At 39.8% G+C, this 17,932-nt stretch overlaps 1 protein-coding gene across 1 annotated transcript in view; it reads left to right on the top strand.

Moving 5' to 3' along the window:
- Positions 1-16,128, top strand: part of LOC126175696 (guanine nucleotide-binding protein subunit alpha homolog) — a 69,194-nt gene extending 53,066 nt beyond the window's left edge. Inside the window, exon 4 of the mRNA XM_049922632.1 lies at positions 11,641-16,128. Within this exon, the coding sequence (XP_049778589.1) occupies positions 11,641-11,998 (358 nt within the window). The 3' untranslated portion in view covers positions 11,999-16,128. The remainder of the gene's footprint in view (positions 1-11,640) is intronic.
- The last annotated feature ends 1,804 nt before the right edge of the window (positions 16,129-17,932 follow it).

The following is a 17,932-nucleotide window of genomic DNA, read 5'->3' on the forward strand; positions in this document are numbered from 1 at the left end:
AGACTTCAGTCGATAGGTTCCATCTGGGAGCAATCTTGGGCCGTGAATTTTTCTGAGAATAAATCTTCTCCAGGTCATTCATTGTGCCTCTTTTGTTCATCAAAGGGGTCTCTATGGCTTACAGAAACTGTGGAGTGACAGCAGTTCTGCAATGACAGACCTTAGCAGTCTTTGAAATGCACTTCTTACTGTACACATTGTGGGACAGATGGTATGCTGCGTTGAGCTTTCTCTACCATTGGGGTGGACCCTTTCAGCAAGGTAAAGAAAGTGATTGACGCTCCCATTCGTTCCATGTATGGTCATCAAAGGTGTATTTGGGCTTGTCAAACGATATTTGTAACCCTGACTTCACCGCTGTCTCATGCAGGGCTTGGCCAGCAGTGAAACATCCTTAGAGTTGTTGGTTAAGACTGCAATGTCATCTACGAAAGCAAGACACCTTATCTCGATTCTTTAGGTCTCGACTCCAATGGTAACTGGTTTGATCCCTTAGTGTACATTCCCAGGTTTTGATGACTTTCTCAGGCTCTAGATTAAACAGAATGGGTGTTGTGCTCCAATTTTGATGTTGGAACTCTGAGATAGTTCTCCTCTGAACTTCACCGTAGAGGCTGTATCTGTCAGTGTCTGTCTGATGAGGGTGTCACACCTCGTTCTTGAAGTACTAAGAAGAGTGTTTGGCGATCATATCATATAGGAAAAGCTCTTTCTCATACTGTGGTCTTAACAATTTACTACTAACTTCTCCAGTCATATATTATACAGGTCCTTACAATAGTTACATAATTTGATGCAGCATGACAAGTATAAAGTTTAGACATCCTGAAACCAATCAACAAAACTTGTATAAGATCATGTGTGTCCTTTGTTTGGCACTGATGTCAGCCGAAAGGGGTGTGTGAAGTAACTGCAGTGGCAACTTATGAGATAAAAATTAGGATTGAAACATTATTTTTAGCATTATCAGCTAGTGTGTTTGGAAGTTTATACACACACCGCCCAGTCACATTAATGTGGCCACCTGTCAGAAGCCAGAATAACTGCCTGCGAAATGTGCAGGAAGAGTGTCATTGAGGTTTTGGCAGGTACCGACAGGGGTGTGGAGCCATGCCGACTAGGGTTGTGGCCATCTGTGCTAGGTTTCTCAGTTGAGGATCCAAAGTGCCAATGGTCTAATTGACATGGTCCCACAGATACCTGATTGGGTTTAAATGCAGGGAGTTTGGTGATCAGTGGAGTATGGTAAACTTTTTGAGGTGCTTATCTAACCACACACTTATGAAGCGATCTGCATATGTAGAGCATTGTTCTGCTGGTATATGCCAACATTGACATGTCGATGAACACACTGTATATAAGAGCAGACATAGTCCCCATGGATATGTGCATTCATGTGTTGATCCATTGTGCCTTCCAGAATGTCAGTCACCCATTGAATGCCATGAAAACATTCCCCAGACCATAACGACCCCTCCTCTGGCATGATCACTTCCAGCAATTGTTGCTGTGTGTATGATTTCAGACTTTCCACATAGTATATGCCAATGGCCATCTCCCCCCAGGGGGCTCGCTACTCTTTGGTGAGTTCGAACATGGCTGCCAAAGGGTCCTAGCCTTTGCAGCACCTCTTCCCTTGCCATGCTTCATGTCTATCTTCCTGCTATTGAATATTGCTCATCAGTGTGGGATCCGTACCACGCCGGGTTGACAGAGGAGATAGAGAAGAACCAAAGAAGAGCGGCGTGTTTTGTCACAGGGTTATTTGGTAATACTGATAGCGTTACGGAGATGTTCAGCAAACTCAAGTGGCAGACTCTGCAAGAGAGGCGCTCCGCGTCATGGTGTAGCTTGCTGTCCAGGTTTTGAGAGATTGCGTTTCTGGATGAGGTATCAAATATATTGCTTCCCCCTCCTTACACCTCCCAAGGAGATCACGAATGTAAAATAAGAGAGATTCGAGTGAGCACGGAGGCTTTCCGGCAGTCGTTCTTCCCGCGAACCATACGCGACTGGAACAGGAAAGGGAGGTAATGACAGTGGCATGTAAAGTGCCCTCCGCCACACATCGTTGGGTGGCTTGCGGAATACAAATGTAGATGTAGATGTATCTTCTCCCTTGGGGAGCATGTCTGGGATGTTTTTAGGAATGTGTTCTGAAGTTTCGATAGCCTTTCAGCTTGCCTTCAGAGCAGTCCCTCATCTGTTTCTTCTTTCTTTCTTTCTTTCTTTCTTTCTTTCTTCCTTCCTTCGTTCTTCATCTCCTACCCTTCCTCCACTTCAGCATTTGAAATTTCTTCTTCTTCCTCTTCCTCTTCCTCTTCCTCCTCCTCCCTGTGCACTCCTGAAGGCCGGCCCATGTGTTACACAGGTAACAGGTGACTGGGTAATGCATAATTCCCAGCACTGGGTCGACAGGTAGGGTTTGCATGTATCCCCTGGTACAGTCCAGGCCCAGGGAGGAGTAACTGCCTGAGCTGTTACTTTCCCAGATTGCCAAGTGGCCCCTTTTGTCAGGAGTAAGGTGATTTTTCACACCTGAGGTCATAACTCCCAAAGGCAGGTGAGCCTCCCTCAGTGCGTGTGTGTGTGTGTGTGTGTGTGTGGGGGGGGGGGGGGGGGGGGGTAGTTAGGAGCACACCATCAGAGATGCTGGCAGTGATAGGGGATTTCTTCACTATGAGCCAGTCACCTTCATCCGAGTCTCTGTCAGGCTAAAGATTCATAGACACTCCCAGGTGCACCTCGATTCCTCGTGGTATCACACACCAAAGGAGGTCAGTCCTTTGTTACAGTTAATTCATGTATTGTTCAGAAAAGTGTTGATGCACTTGCAGCCCAGTGAACTCCTACTATTTTGTACGTAATGGAACTTAGCGAGACCAGTTGTGATGGACAAGCCCAAAAACTGCTTACAGCTTCACTCCTCCATGGCTATCCTGCTCACGTCAAGGCCCACCAAATGCTGAATTCCTCGGGTGGTGTCATTTACACTGGGGTGCTTGATGGGCTGATGAGGTAGAAATCCAAACTTGTCACTCTGATCAGGGATTCACTGCAGTACAACGGGTAATAAAAAGGTTGATGCAACCTCAGTGCCCACACTCACTCGTTTTCTCACCTTTGATTGAGTAATGCTTCAACCAACGATCAAAGCAGGCTATGAAGTCATTATGGTCCAACCATATACCCCAAACCCACTGCGTTGCTACCAGTGTCAACATTACAACCACACTCGCATGTCCTCTCAAAATGGCCAAATGTGTTGTTGTGGTAGGGATGCTCATGGGGGGCGATTGCCCACCGCCTCCTTACCGCTGTATCAATTGTAATAGCGACCATGCCACCTCATCCTGTGAATGTCCCTTGTATCTTAATGAGCAGGTAGTCCAGATCGGGGTGAAGAAAAAAAGTATATTACCCTGTCACTCGCAAGTTATTGGCTAATCGAAAGCCTTTCATCTTATCATCTGGCACTTACAGTACCATTCCTGGCGTGCCTCAGTCCATGAAGGATATGGTCGTGCATACTTGTACTTGTGACCTCCAGTTCAGCATTGCAGTTGTAAAATCACCCAGTATCTCGATAGCATCCCCATGTGCTCCTCTTCCTACTCCTACTGCTGCACAAGAAGCCACCAAATGTTCGCCCCTGGTGGCGAAATTACCTGCTACACAACTAGCAGGCCAGAAAGGACAAAAAGACTACTCCAGTGAAGACTTTTTACATCCTTCCAGCTGACAGACATCTGAGTCTTCATCTGTCCAACTGCAAAGGCTCTAAGAAATCAATCAAAGGCAAATGGTCTTCTCTTTCCCAGACTAGGAGATAATCTTCAATGGTGTCGCCACATGATACTATTTACCCAGCCAACCTCAGTTTCACTAGTCTGTACTGCCTACCGTTTTTCTGCTCTGGAATCCCCAGACTGACTCAGGTAGTATGCCAATGCCTCGATAGATCTCATGGAACAGGATCCTCCAGCCTCTGTGCCCTGTAGTAGTGAGTCTTTGAAGGCTGGCACGTGGCGCTGCCAAGGTAAATTCTCTTCATTTCTTCTCTCCTTCCCATTCCCCTTTCTGACTCTTCTGCAATGGAACATTTGTGGCATTAGAGCCAACAAGGAGAAATTACAGCTGCTCATGAAATCACAGCATCCACTTGTTTTCTGACTCCAAGAAACAAAATTACGTCTTCACGACCACTTTGACCTCTCGCGTTTCCTTTTAGCACACTTTGACCTTGTGAGGAAGTCATAGCCATATCATCTCAATGAACACTCGGCTGCAAGCTGTTGTAGTCAGCATTATCCTTCCTTGCTTCACCTTTTCTCTTTGCAATGTCTGCATCCCTCCATCCTTCAGTGTCACCAAGGCAGACTTCCTCCAGCTTGTTGGTCAACTCCATCACCCCTTTTTCTGCTCAGTGACTTTAATGCACTCTTCCAGTATGTTTCCAAGAGGTTTCCTTTTGGCTGACAGTCAACTCAACCTCATCAGCCTTAACACTGGAGCACCCACGTTTCTTTCAGACTCCACACACACCTGTCCCCATCTGGATCTCTCATTCTGCACTGCTCAGCTTGCCCATCATCTCGAGTGGTCTGTTCTCTGTGACATGTGCTCAAGTGGCCATTTTTTGCGTGCTATCTGTTTGCTGACTCCTACTCCACCTACGTGTACACCCAGCTGTTAGTTTTCTAAGGCCAACTGGAGGCTTTACTCCTCCTTGGTGATCTTTGACAAACAACATTTCCCCACTTGTGATGACCATGTAGAGTACCTTATGAACATTATCCTTACTGCCACAGAACATTCCATACTTCGCACTTCATCCTTGCCGCTCCATATCTTGTTCACCCGGTGGACTCAGGCATGCACGCAGAGACGTGCTCTCCGCCTTTCTAACCATCATCCTACAATGGCAAACTGTATTCCTCATCAACAGTTGCGTGTGCAGTGTCTTTGCATTCTTTGGGATAGCAAAATAGTTAGCTTCATTCACTAATTCCTTCAACAGTTTCACTCCCACTTCCGTTGTGTAGGGCAATCTCCAGTCAGCTCTCTGGGACCAAGGTCCATTCCCTGATTCCTGGCCTAACCTTAGCAGATGATGTCATTGTGGACCCTATTGCTATCTCCAACACCTCATGCCACTATTCTGTGGAGATTTTGAACTCTACTCACTATCTCCCCATCTCCCTCCCTCGGAAACGAGTGGAGGCGGCTCAGGCGATACCCTTATCCTCTCAGAATCATGAATCCTACAACATTGTCTTTATTATGAGCAAGCTAGATCATGCTCTCGCTTTATCCCGATCTTCTGCCTGCCGCAGGGCCGGATGATGGTCACATTCAGATGTTGCAGCACATATGTCGTTCAGGCAAGCAATTTCTCATTCATACATACAATCTCATTTGGGCAGATGGCATGTTTCCCAAATACTGGCGTGAAGCCACTGTCACACCTATACATAAGCTCGGTAAGGACAAAAACCTTCCTTCTAGCTACTGCACCATTTCTCCCATGAGCTACACTATGTGATCAAAAGTATCCGAACACATGGCTGAAAATGACTTAAAAGTTGGTGGCACCCTCCATTGGTAATGCTGGAATTCAAAATGGTGTTGGCCCACCCTTAGCCTTGATGACAGCTTCCACTCTCTCAAGCATACGTTCAATCAGGTGCTGGAAGGTTTCTTGGGGAATGGCAGCCCATTCTTCATGGAGTGCTGCACTGAGGATAGGAATCGATGTCTGTCGGTGAGGCCTGGCATTAAGTCCTCATTCCAAAACATCCCAAAGGTGTTCCATGCATTGCTGTGATAGTGCCATGCAAAACAACAAGGGGTGCAAGCCCCTTCCATGAAAACCACCACCACACCATAAGACCACCATGTCCAAATTTTACTGTTTTACTGTTACTACACACAGTGGCAGATGACGTTCACCGGGCATTCGCCATACCCACACCCTGCCATCAGATCGTCACGTTGTGTACCATGATTCATCACCCCACGCAAGGTTTTTTCACTGTTCAATCATCCAATGTTTATGCTCCTTACACCAAGCAAGGCATCATTTGGCATTTGCCGGTGTGATGTGTGGCTTATGAGCAGCCGCTCGACCATAAAATCCAAGTTTTCTCACTTTCTGCCTAACTGACATAGTACTTGCAGTGGATCCTGATGCAGTTTGGAATTCCTGTGTGATGGTCTGGATAGGCGTCTGCCTAATAGACTTTACGACCCTCTTCAACTGTAGGCAGTCTCTGTCAGTCAGCAGATGAGGTCAGTGCGTAAGCTTTTGTGCTGTACATGTTCCTTCGTGTTTCCACTTCACTATCATGTCAGAAACGGTGGACCTAGGGATATTTAGGAGTGTGGAAATCTCGCATACAGACGTATGACACAAGTGACACGCAGTCACCTGACCACGTTCGAAGTCCGTGAGTTCTGTGAAGCACCCATTCTGTGTTGGTCCTCCTATATGTCTTATCTGGCTGCATACTATAGGTGGTCCCTTAGTGACTGTCTCCCAAGCACTACTTCCTAGGGAGTTCATTGGACCACCCTGTTCCGTTTGTACCTACTCCGTGTCTGTTCCAAACTAAACTGAGTGTTTTGTTCATTCATCCACATGTCCATCCATCTTACACCGTCTTTATACAATCCACCATTGTGGAACCCATTTGGCCACTGGCCCCTTCTTTACTAGCCCAATTGAAAGGCTGTATGCAGAAGCTGCTGGACTACCACTGTCATACCGGTGTGATGTTCTCCTCAGCCAATATACATGCCTTTTGTCTGCCATGCCCAACCACCCATGCTACGCCTCCTTTTTCGATTACTCACTTGACCGCCTCAGTATGGGCTGCGCCCTTCTCTGTTACTTCCCACAGTTACCTTTCGGCTCCTGCTCCTGCAGCTCAACTGCATGATACCTGCCACATTCCCAATGGGTGTGAACCCTTCACCACCTTGGCTTCATACAGTGGCCTGTGTCCATCTTGGACTTCATTTGCTTCCTAAGGACTCTACTCTGGATCCAGTTTATCACTGTAAGTGTCTCAACCTTCACACGCAACTTAGCAATAGCTCCTTTGTGTATACTGATGGCTCTAAGACTGACTGTGGTGTCGGGTGTGCCTTCGTCACCGACACTGACCCATTTTCGGTATTGGCTTCCAGAAAACTGCTCAATATATGCAATAGAGCTCTTCGTCCTCAATCATGCCGCCCGGTATATCCAGTGACACAGGCTCTTTAATTGTGTTGTATACTCTGCTCAGTGCCATTCAGATCCTGTGTGTGCTGTACACAGTCCATCCCTTAGGGCAACAGGTTCAAGAAAGCTCCCACTTGCTTGCTGTTGAGGGAGCTGCTATGATGTTCACCTGGGTTCCTGGTCACATTGATCTGGTGGGAAATGAGGCTGCTGCCAAAGTTGCAGTCCTTGCCCCTTGGCCTGCTAGCTCTTCCATTCCTTCGGATGATCCCCATGTTGCCGTCTGTCAGCAGGTGGTGTCACTTTGGCATCACCACTAGTCTCCTCTTCATGGGAACAAGCTTCGGGGAATTAAACCTTTCCCAGGGACTTAGCCGACCTCCTCTCGCCACAAGGAGACCATTTTAGCTTCATTGTGTATTGGACACAGTCTTTGTAGCCATTGCTATTTATTAAATGGTGATCCACACTAGTATGTGCTCATTGTCATTTGCCATTTCCTTACTGAATGCTGTTTTTAACTGCTTACTTTCTAGTGTATGTTTGCTGTGTGAGCTATTGGCCGTTATAGTGAACAACATGTGGGCTGCTGATTGTATTTTACTTGTTATCCATCAAAGTGACACGGTAAAGGACATTTAATCTTTGGTTTGGGACCTCTGTTGTCTCTACAGTGTATTTTGTGAACCTTTCACCAAGAGGAAGTCCTTGTTCTTAGCTCTTATTTCCTTCCGTCAGTTGGGCTTAACTTTGTCTCTTTTTAACTTCCTTTTTGTATTAATGTTCTAAGGTTGATATGTGGGCGCTTAAAACAAAAACAAAACCAATGACCACCTGTCCAATGGCGCATAAAACGTGATTCATCTGTAAAGGCCTACTGTCACCACTCAGTGGACGTCCAGTCGCAGATTGGAATGCAAATTCCTGGAACAGCAGTCAACAAGACTGCCTTAACCAGATGCCTGCTGCAGAGGCCCTTACGCAGCTGTGGTCCCTAAATGGTTTTTGAGGAGACACTGTTGGGTACTCTTTTATTCACTTGGAGAATCAGTTACTCGGCAGTTTCATCTTTTGCCCCATACACATCTCTGCAGCCATCGTTCACCTGTCATCTATAGCTTGCGGTACACCACAGTTGCCTCTGTGTTGGTTCGGGATAGGCCATCAGTGTACTTTAAACACAGTGGCTCATGAACACTTTGCAAACTTAGCCAAACCTTTGGCCCGAAAGCCACTGATTGTGCCCTCTTGGATGTCAGTTACATGGTTGGATAGAAAATAATGGAAACACGGTTATAATTCAAATCACATTTTGTCAGGCGTTCACTGTTACATGCCTTCAGTATAATCGCACTTCATCTCGATCACCTTCTTCCACACAAATGGAAGGCATTGTACATCTTTGGCACATCCATCTCTAAATGACATCTTGCAAGGTCGCCCAATGGCAGGGATGATGTCTTTTCTTGTGTTATAGTGTGTGCCACGTAGAGGTTCCTTCATTTTGGCAAACATCCCATAATTGTACAGACTCATATTGGGTGAATATGCTGGATGTTCCATAATCTCCCACCCCTACGAATGCAGGAGCTTCGTCATGTGGAATCATGCACTGTCTTAAAGGATGATGGAATGCAGTGCCAGAAGGCAACGTTTTGCACTCAGAGCACCAGCCACATCAATCATGAACCATGCATATAGTTCGCATTTCCTAAACATATTGTTAGGGCCTTTGAACTGGCCTTCCATGCTTTCAGACAGTACACACAGTAACTGACTCAAATACAGCTGCCAGCAACCGTGCGACCGCTACGGTCGCAGGTTCGAATCCTGCCTCGGGCATGGATGTGTGTGATGTCCTTAGGTTAGTTAGGTTTAAGTAGTTCTAAGTTCTAGGGGACTGATGGCCTCAGATGTTAAGTCCCATAGTGCTCAGAGCCATTTGAACAGCCGCCAGCTCTCACTGCACTACTTCAACTGACCTCCTACTATCATCTACAGACAGCAGGCATGCCATGTGACACACATCCTTTGTGTGATGACAGTGTTGCCATCAGTTTTTATCCAATCCGTGTAAGTCACTGCGTTTCTGTATTGTGGTGACGACTGCACTGTTTTCTGCATCCTCCCGACATGTTTTATACCCTCCACTGCTAGTACTGCCATCTGTAAGTGGTTATTGCACGTTGATGTCGAACGTAGGTGGTGGTCACATTAATGTGACTGGACTGTTTATAAAAGAGCATTGTTCACAGTGTGTAAATCACTGTGAAGTTAGACCTGTTTAGTATTAGTAATTGCCTACAGGAATGGTTTTATTAACTTTTAATGTTGTTTTACTTTATGTTGTGTTTGTTTATATATTAAGTTGACATATCTATTCATCCACAGATTATTTTATAGTGATATTACCCAGCTAACTAAAACTTGTAATGAGTGTAGCACAGTATATGATTTATCTAATGTCTTGGCAATCTAAATTAATAAACTGCCATCCCAGTTCATGTTCCCCAGTCCCAGTGGTAGGTTGCGTGTAATGTTTTCCAGGGGAAACAAAACCATAATTTTTAGTATTTTATATAATTATTGGCTGAATTAAAAAAGTTTAAATGCTATCATAATGAGCTCATTAGGAGTATAATCTTACGTTAAACTTTCAACACAGTAATTCAAGTATTAAGGTTAGAAACCATGTTCGTGTCTTGAGGCAGACTATATTCATCATGTATTTGAGAATGAGAGCACTCGGTGACTTCCAACAAACTTCATGTATAATACCAAACCTTTTCAGAACTTTTTTTCCCTGGCAGCTCACACAGAATAATGAAAGGAAAAGTGTGTAATGCATTTTTCCTGTTCATGCAGTAAAACTTCAGCATTAGGAATGATGATTTAATTTGTTAATTCTACACAACTGAATCTATTTTCAGCTCATTTTGCATACAGCATCCACATATGTCACTGAATGTACTTGCAAAATTATATCATTGTATTCAGGAGATGTGGTGCCATGAAAGTGATATGCTTTTTATACACCGATTTTTTAAGAATGGAGGGGGGGGGGGGGTTACTGGTACCTATGAAAACTGTAGAACATTCTTTAACTACCCCACTGCTACAGCTACCCATCCCTGAAACAATTTCTCAGTGATTTCCATGTTATCCAGAACGACATTGCTTTCCAAGAGGAGTGTGGAGCATCTTATGTTACCCGTGGAAATTTTCATTTCAGTGGCTAACCCATCCTTCTTGTTCAATATATAAATCAGTCTGTTGTTCCATTTGTTTCTTCCCTTGTTTCTTTCTTTTTTAATTTCTTATCTTTCTGTAAGTTATGCAATCACAATTACATCTCCACCTTCTCTTTCGTGCAGTTTACCACAAGTCTGATCTGGAATCTATGCTGTGTATTTGTGATTCCCTTATCATCTAATGTAGCCACATTTTACAGATATACTAAAAATTGAATGTTTTTTTGTTATACTACTATTAATTTACCTTTAGTTGTAACCATGGCACAATGCGCAATGCAAAATCAGTATCACCCAGAAACTGAAACGTTTAATTGTGCATAATTTTGAGAATGGATTTTGAGAATTAAACCCCTCATGTTGTCTAAAGAAATTGTTTAAGTTGACAACTTATGTAATGTATTGAAATTAACCCTTTGATGATGGATGTGTAAATACTCTGAATTGGATTATAAAAAGCAAAATTGACTAGTTCCAAACAGACTTGCTTCCTTCATTTTCAGTTATTACTACTCTGTTAGCATAAATTTTACTCATCCAAAATAGATTTTATATTTCAAATAGTGCCAATGTTGTGTTTATAATCATCATTACAAAATTAGTAACACCTAACTTGAACTTTTGTTTTTAGTTGAATACTGTTTTAAAGTAACTTATTGCAGAATGACTGTTTGTATACAAGAGATGAGCCTCTTGGCTCTGATGTTACTGGGTCAAGTAGACTTCAAAATAAGTGACTGCATAAGTATTATCAGTCTTCCCTTCTACATATAGATTTAGGAAATACATACTGTTGCTGCTCATACCAATATCATGTGTAACATACATCATTCTTTGACATGCAGTTGGGTGATGCTGTGACAAAATGTCCTGAAGGAAATATTGCAAGAACCTTTGTCTGGGCTTAGAGTAAAAGATAATTGTAACAAAAATTCTTTTTTGTGACAACATCTGTACTGTTAGCACTATTTCAGTTTTGAGTAAAAATCTTAACTAGTATAATCTGTTAAATTTTTGAAACGGCATGACTTGAATTTGTTGTGTGATGTTTCTTGGCAGTGTTAATTTATACACGATTTATTTATATTTTTGCTACACTTAAATATAGCTCTTCAGTGAATGTTGGTCACTAATTCAGATTTAATTTTTCTTCTTTTGCAGGAAAACAAATAGGTTGGAAGAATCTCGAAATATTTTTGATACTATTGTTAACAATGTTGTATTTCGTGGTGTCTCAATCATTTTATTCATGAATAAAACAGATTTGTTAATTGAAAAACTGAAGTCTAGAAAAACGGACATTAGAAAACATTTTCCACAGTATGTAGGAGACCCACATAATTTGGTTAGTGTACAGACATTTATTCTAAACATGTTTTCTAATGTGAAACGTGATCCAAGGAAGCCACTTTTTCATCATTTTACAACAGCTGTTGACACTGAAAACATCAAGGTTGTGTTTAATGCCGTAAAGGATACAATCCTACATAGAAATTTGGAATCTCTTATGCTCCACTGAAACTTAGTTTTTATCAGGGAGCACAATATGAGTTTCTGCACTGTATATTCATTATGGGACTACTTTATATTGTATATTGAAGCATTAAAAATGTTCATATTTTTTTGATGTTGGAAAGAAACAGTGTAAGCAAGTGTTGTTACACACATTAAGAACGAAGTGCCTTACTAAGTGCTGTCATAAAAGAACATTTCTGTACTGACTTTTTGTAGAAGGTTTTCATAACATGTTTTGTAATATTTTTAAGCTTACAACATACTATTTTTGAGAATCTCCTTACTGGAGTATGTAAGAATCTTCGTTTAGCTCATGAATAACTTATTTTGTGAGCTTAACGATAACTTTCAAAGACCAAAGCTTAAGCCAAAAATTGTAAACATTAAATGGCTAGTGTAAATTATCAGAACTAACATCTGTATCGATAACCAGTTCTGTTGTGATGCCTTTTAATATGACTACTTGACAGGAAATAGCATTTAACTTATTTACAAAATGGTCTTAATTAGTGCCTTTAGAGACTGTGAACCTGTTCACATGTACTCATGAGATGCCTTACTTTTCAGCACTAGAATTAAATGTAACCATTATAATGTAGATTGTCAACTCTTTGTCAGTTGTGTCAATTAAATTTTATTATTTTTGTATTATTAAGTGTGTTTTATGGAGATCAGCTCAAAGAAATGTGTTCAAAGATCTGGTTTCTAACAGATAATACTGATTTTTATCTGAGCTAGTGTTCAAGTAGTTTTACTCGTCTATGCTAAATTAGAATTCAGAAATACATACTAAATTAAAAGAATTGAACTAAATGGCTGAATTTATTCCACATTTGAAACTTAATATTGAAATTGTTTTTGTTTTGCTCAGTTAAACTGTATCCTAAAAAAATGAATTTTAATACTGTATCTCAGGATAGTAATTTGCTACTTGAAATGTCTTGTTTCTAAATTTTACAATTGTTGGCATTTATTTTCTAGTTTCATACAATCTATTTTTGATAGCAGGTGGTTTAAATGCCACCTCTTGTCATTTTTATGACTAATTATTATTATTATTATTATTATTATTATTATTATTTGTAAGATATTTTTGTAGATAGTTCCTGAATGTAACAGTAGTTGTACTGCGGTACCAAAATGTTTTACACCATAGTGAAAGGGAAAACTGTGAAAATTGAGAAGTAAAGATCAAGAAGGTAGATAAGCATTGTTAGGAAATCTGAAAGTAATGTCTAGTATAGGATTGAAGCAAATGAAAAACTAACAAGCATTCATCTTTATTCAGTGTGCATTTAATTCCTCTGATAGTTTGTTTCAGACTAGGAAGCCAGCTGGACTATCCTTGTTTTAGTAAGTTATCAGATCCCCCTGGTCACTTTCAAGAAAAATTACAGCTCACCAAAAGCTTATAATTCAAATCAATTAAAAAATTTTTCCTTCCACATTCATCATAAACCATCCCTGGAATAGACTGAATTGACATTGAGGAAAACATTCCATGTTCAATGCATTTACTTGGACATTCCATAATGAATGTGTAAGAAATATTTTCCACTTTGTTGGGGTGGTAACTTTTACACATTGTTGTAATTTCTGACTGGAGCAAATGTATAAACAGATTAGTTTATTTGCACAACACTGAATAAACAATTTAAGCCTCAAGAAATTTAAATAATGACAATTCAGATTAGTAAATATACCTAATTGTGCATCCCTGTCGTGGTGCTAAATGGTGCCTTAAATGAGTGGCAGATAAAAGCAGGTGACTGAGTTTTTCACCTGTTCAATTCATAGAACACTCGAAATTGTCATCTCGTCCACGATAGACATATGCCCAATTTTGAAGTATGTCACATCTGAGCCCATTGTGATGTCAGACATTTATGGTAAGCTGCTTGTTTGGCAATAATGAAACACCATTTTCACAGTACATATAACATGCCATTGGTAATTATGTACCCAAGTAAGAGACTAATTAATCTTTGAAATTTATAGTAGAATGCTGACATTGTTTCATTATAATTGATTTTCAATTTTTTTGAATTTGATGTACATTTCATCAGATGACTTAGTCAAGGTCAGTACATACCAATTAATAATGTAGGTACTTTTGGTAATGCTGCTTAAACATTTCATTACCATATGTCACTTTCTTGAGAGCATCAATTATGATATGTAGTATTTTTTGATCCATTCTCAAATCATTGAATACTTCTCATTTGCATTTGTTAAAATAATTTATACATTTGATATTCAGGTTTAAGTGACTTACCCATGTTTTAAATGAAGTTGTTAATTCTCAGATTCCAAGAGATGCTGTTTGTGTATAGGGGAGGGGCTTTGTGAATGGGTCTAATGTAGTGTTCTAGAAATGGAAATACATGTACTGAGATATAAGTAATTAAACTTATTGTTATATTTTTTTGTTGTTGTATTGTCTTTATGTTCCACTATGCATATTTTTCTTCTGAGACAGTTACAAATATTGTATTCTAAAACCATTCATAATGTCATCGTAATGAAGGATAACATAATTTTGTAATGACTGTATCGCAGTTAAAAATAAATGTTGTTGATTACTTATCTACATAGCTATTTATAGGGTTTCAGGTGCTTTATAATTTGGAACCAGAAAGTTAAGGACAGAGACCCATTAATTCCAATGCACAATTGTTTACAAATGATGTCTTCCTGTGTTAAAAGTATTATTGCTGAAAATGTAGACAATGGCAGCATGCATAAAAATTTACTAATAATTATGTCTTCTACTTGCCGGTGTATCTTTCTGATCAGACATATACCATTCATCCAGAATTCAAAATTTACAAGGGATAATTTTTTTTGTCAATCAGTGTATTGATGGAGCACATATAAAGCCCTTCATCTTGTGTTAGGATTTTTTAATCATTGTACAATAATTGTGAAAATACAGTACATTACTGCCATAAATGAAGATTTATGACCAATAATTTTGGAGAATATGTATTATTCACATGGTTGTTACGTTTCAGTATATTTTCATTCAAATTTCTGAATGTGCTGTATCAGTTTGTGTCCATTTGTGATGCACATGGGTCTTAAGTGGAATGTTGCATTCATAAAGTAATATAACATGCTGTTGAAATCTGATGCATTCTTACACTTCACAAATAATAAGACTGAATTTAGGTATAAAGTTAATATTAAGCTACCATTGTGTATGTAAAGTTTTAACTTTCTAATGTCAGTTATGTGTAAGACACTGCTACTGTAGTGGTGGTATTACAGTTAAATGTAAGAATTTAAGAGATATTTTAAAATAATCGTGTTAATGATAGAATTAGTACTGACTGCCTTATAATTAATATCAGGACTACCACAGTGTTTCTACACTTAAATTTCAAGAACAGTTTAACTTTGTTCATTGAGTTGGTGTCAGTATCTATGTGTCCTGGACAAAAGAATTGTTACATAGTATGTGCATTGTTTCTGTTATTATCTTTAGGGTTGGTTGTTTTCATCCGACTAAAAGCATCCAATTTACACAAATTACATAAATAATGTGTGTTTCTTTGTGTGACTCAGCAATATACATAAACTATTAATCCTTGCCTGTGCATTCTGTTTACACATTGTCTGTGTAAGTGTGTTTTCTGAAGTGAGTTCGTTGACAGAGTAAGCTTGAAAGTGCGTTCAATTAATTTGCCTTACAGTGCTAACCTCTTAATTCATGAATTCATTATTTTTTCCCCTGCCCTTCTTTGTGTGTGTGTGTGTGTGTGTGTGTGTGTGTGTGTGTGTGTGTGTGTGTGTGTTCACATTTGTCCAAAAAGAGTTTGCCTCAAATATAAATGCTCAATGCACTGAAAGCTTCCCTCACTTTCTGTGCATGTTATAGATTCATGTGTACAGTGTAAGAATTGTACATATAACTTTCCACTAAATATGGTATTTATGTGTAAATAGTGTAAAAATTATGTAAATTACATTTTCATTTATTATTGATCATTCATTTAGGTTGACAATTGCATTATGCCTGAAAACATGTAAGCTTTGGGATGTTAAGGCTCAGGCTGAAATTTAGGAAGGAATTGAAATGCCTTCATTTGAAATGTATAAATCTGGGAGCACATAAAGCAGAGAATTTTGTGTTTGTGGTATGTAATGATTCTATTTTATATTTTGTACACAATTTATATGTATTTAAAATGTTACTTTAGTTATTCCAAGAGATGTTGCACAGCTATTTTACTGCATTTTGAGCATAATATAATGAACAGTTTTTGCCAGTGCCTTGTCTTCCAGTTATTTATAAGAAATGATAATTAACCCTTCAAAAATTTGTGCGCTTTGTTCAAAATTGTTAAAGAGTTCTTGTAATGTGTGCTGAGATTTTTTTTGCACACCAGGAAGTAGTAGATTCTCTTACTTAGCAATAATAATAAATTTTGTTTTACTCTTCATGGTGCTCTTTGGTTAGTGTGATGTTTGCTTGGTGTTAAGAACAAAGTTCAAATGTATCATTCATGGGCTTTAACTTAGGTAAATGTCTAGCCCTTACGAGAAAAAGTACACAAATTTAATTTTTCAGTTATTGTATTTATATTATTTGAACACATTGTTTCATGATGTATTTGTCATGCATTTGTTTATTGTCAATCATGTGACTGTTATAGAATTTAAGACTATGTTGTTACACAATAAAATGTTTTGCCTGTTTGAAAGAAATATGATGTGCAGTTTTATTTCAATTAGTAGTAAAATCTCATTGCACCATGTTCTGAAAGAAAAAAAATTATAAACATTTTAAATGAAGCTTCTTCCTACAGGCGGCTGTTCAAAATCTGTAAGAACCAGCATCATCCTATAGCAGTTCAGAATATTCGCATGTGATAGCGCAGTGAAGATTAGCTTATACAAAATATGAATGAAACAATACATGTGAAAAATATTTCAATTAGGAAAATGGCAAAAATGTATCTTAGTGTTCCTTTAAGTCTCTGAAAAAGCCCAGTTGGAGAGAGTACTGTAAAAAGATATCAAGATGCATGACTGTCTCATATATTCAGCGAAATGCAAGATATATGTGCCCTTAGAAATGGCATGAGCAACTGGTTAGAAGATTTTTCTAAGAAGATTTCTCCAACAGCAGTATAAAGAGAAAGTCAAACATACAGGGTATTTATTAATTGACAGTCATTTCACCAAAACTGTCTGTGTGTCACATAGGATGCCGTGTCAGGGTAAGCCAGTTGTCTGATGCAGCAATTGAACTAGTCTTATATTCGTAGCCCGGGTAAGTCAACGAGATGTGCCAGCTTAGAATTAAATATGTCTAATGCTGCAGTGTGGAAGGTATTATGAAATGCCTATCATTCAGAAGTTGTTGCGTATCTCTGTAGGAATATGCTGACTTGGATTGAATGGGGTGGAGCAGTATCTTGGCCACCACAATCATCTGATTTAACCCCAGTGGTCTTCTGTGTGTTTGTTCCTCCAGATCAGGGAAACGATGAACTGCCACAGCAGATAAGACAAGCTATACATCAAGATTTCCCTTGTAGGATTTGGCAGGAAACTGATTACAGATAAGACAGTGTTGTATCAAACATTTCTGTAAGTTGTTTACTTTTTCCACAATTACTAAAGGTTTGTTTTGTAAAACTAATTTTTAAATGGATTGTGTATACCCCCATACATGGATGCCCCAGAAATTTATCCAGGGGGTGGGAGGCAAGAGTCTAAAATTGACAATTTTGATGCAAATGAGTTTGTCAGTTTTGAGACAAGTCATGCCACAAAAACTTAAATGTTTTAGATCATACAAAAATCACTTTTCCACCAGAGATATGGTGGTTATCCACTCACTCCTACAACTGTGTGAGAATTCTGCCATAAACAAACACTCTGTACTTCAGTTTCAGGGGGGGTGCGGCATGTCCCACCTCTTTGCTGT

Source organism: Schistocerca cancellata, chromosome 3 (assembly GCF_023864275.1).
Source record: "Schistocerca cancellata isolate TAMUIC-IGC-003103 chromosome 3, iqSchCanc2.1, whole genome shotgun sequence".
NCBI lineage: Eukaryota > Metazoa > Arthropoda > Insecta > Orthoptera > Acrididae > Schistocerca > Schistocerca cancellata.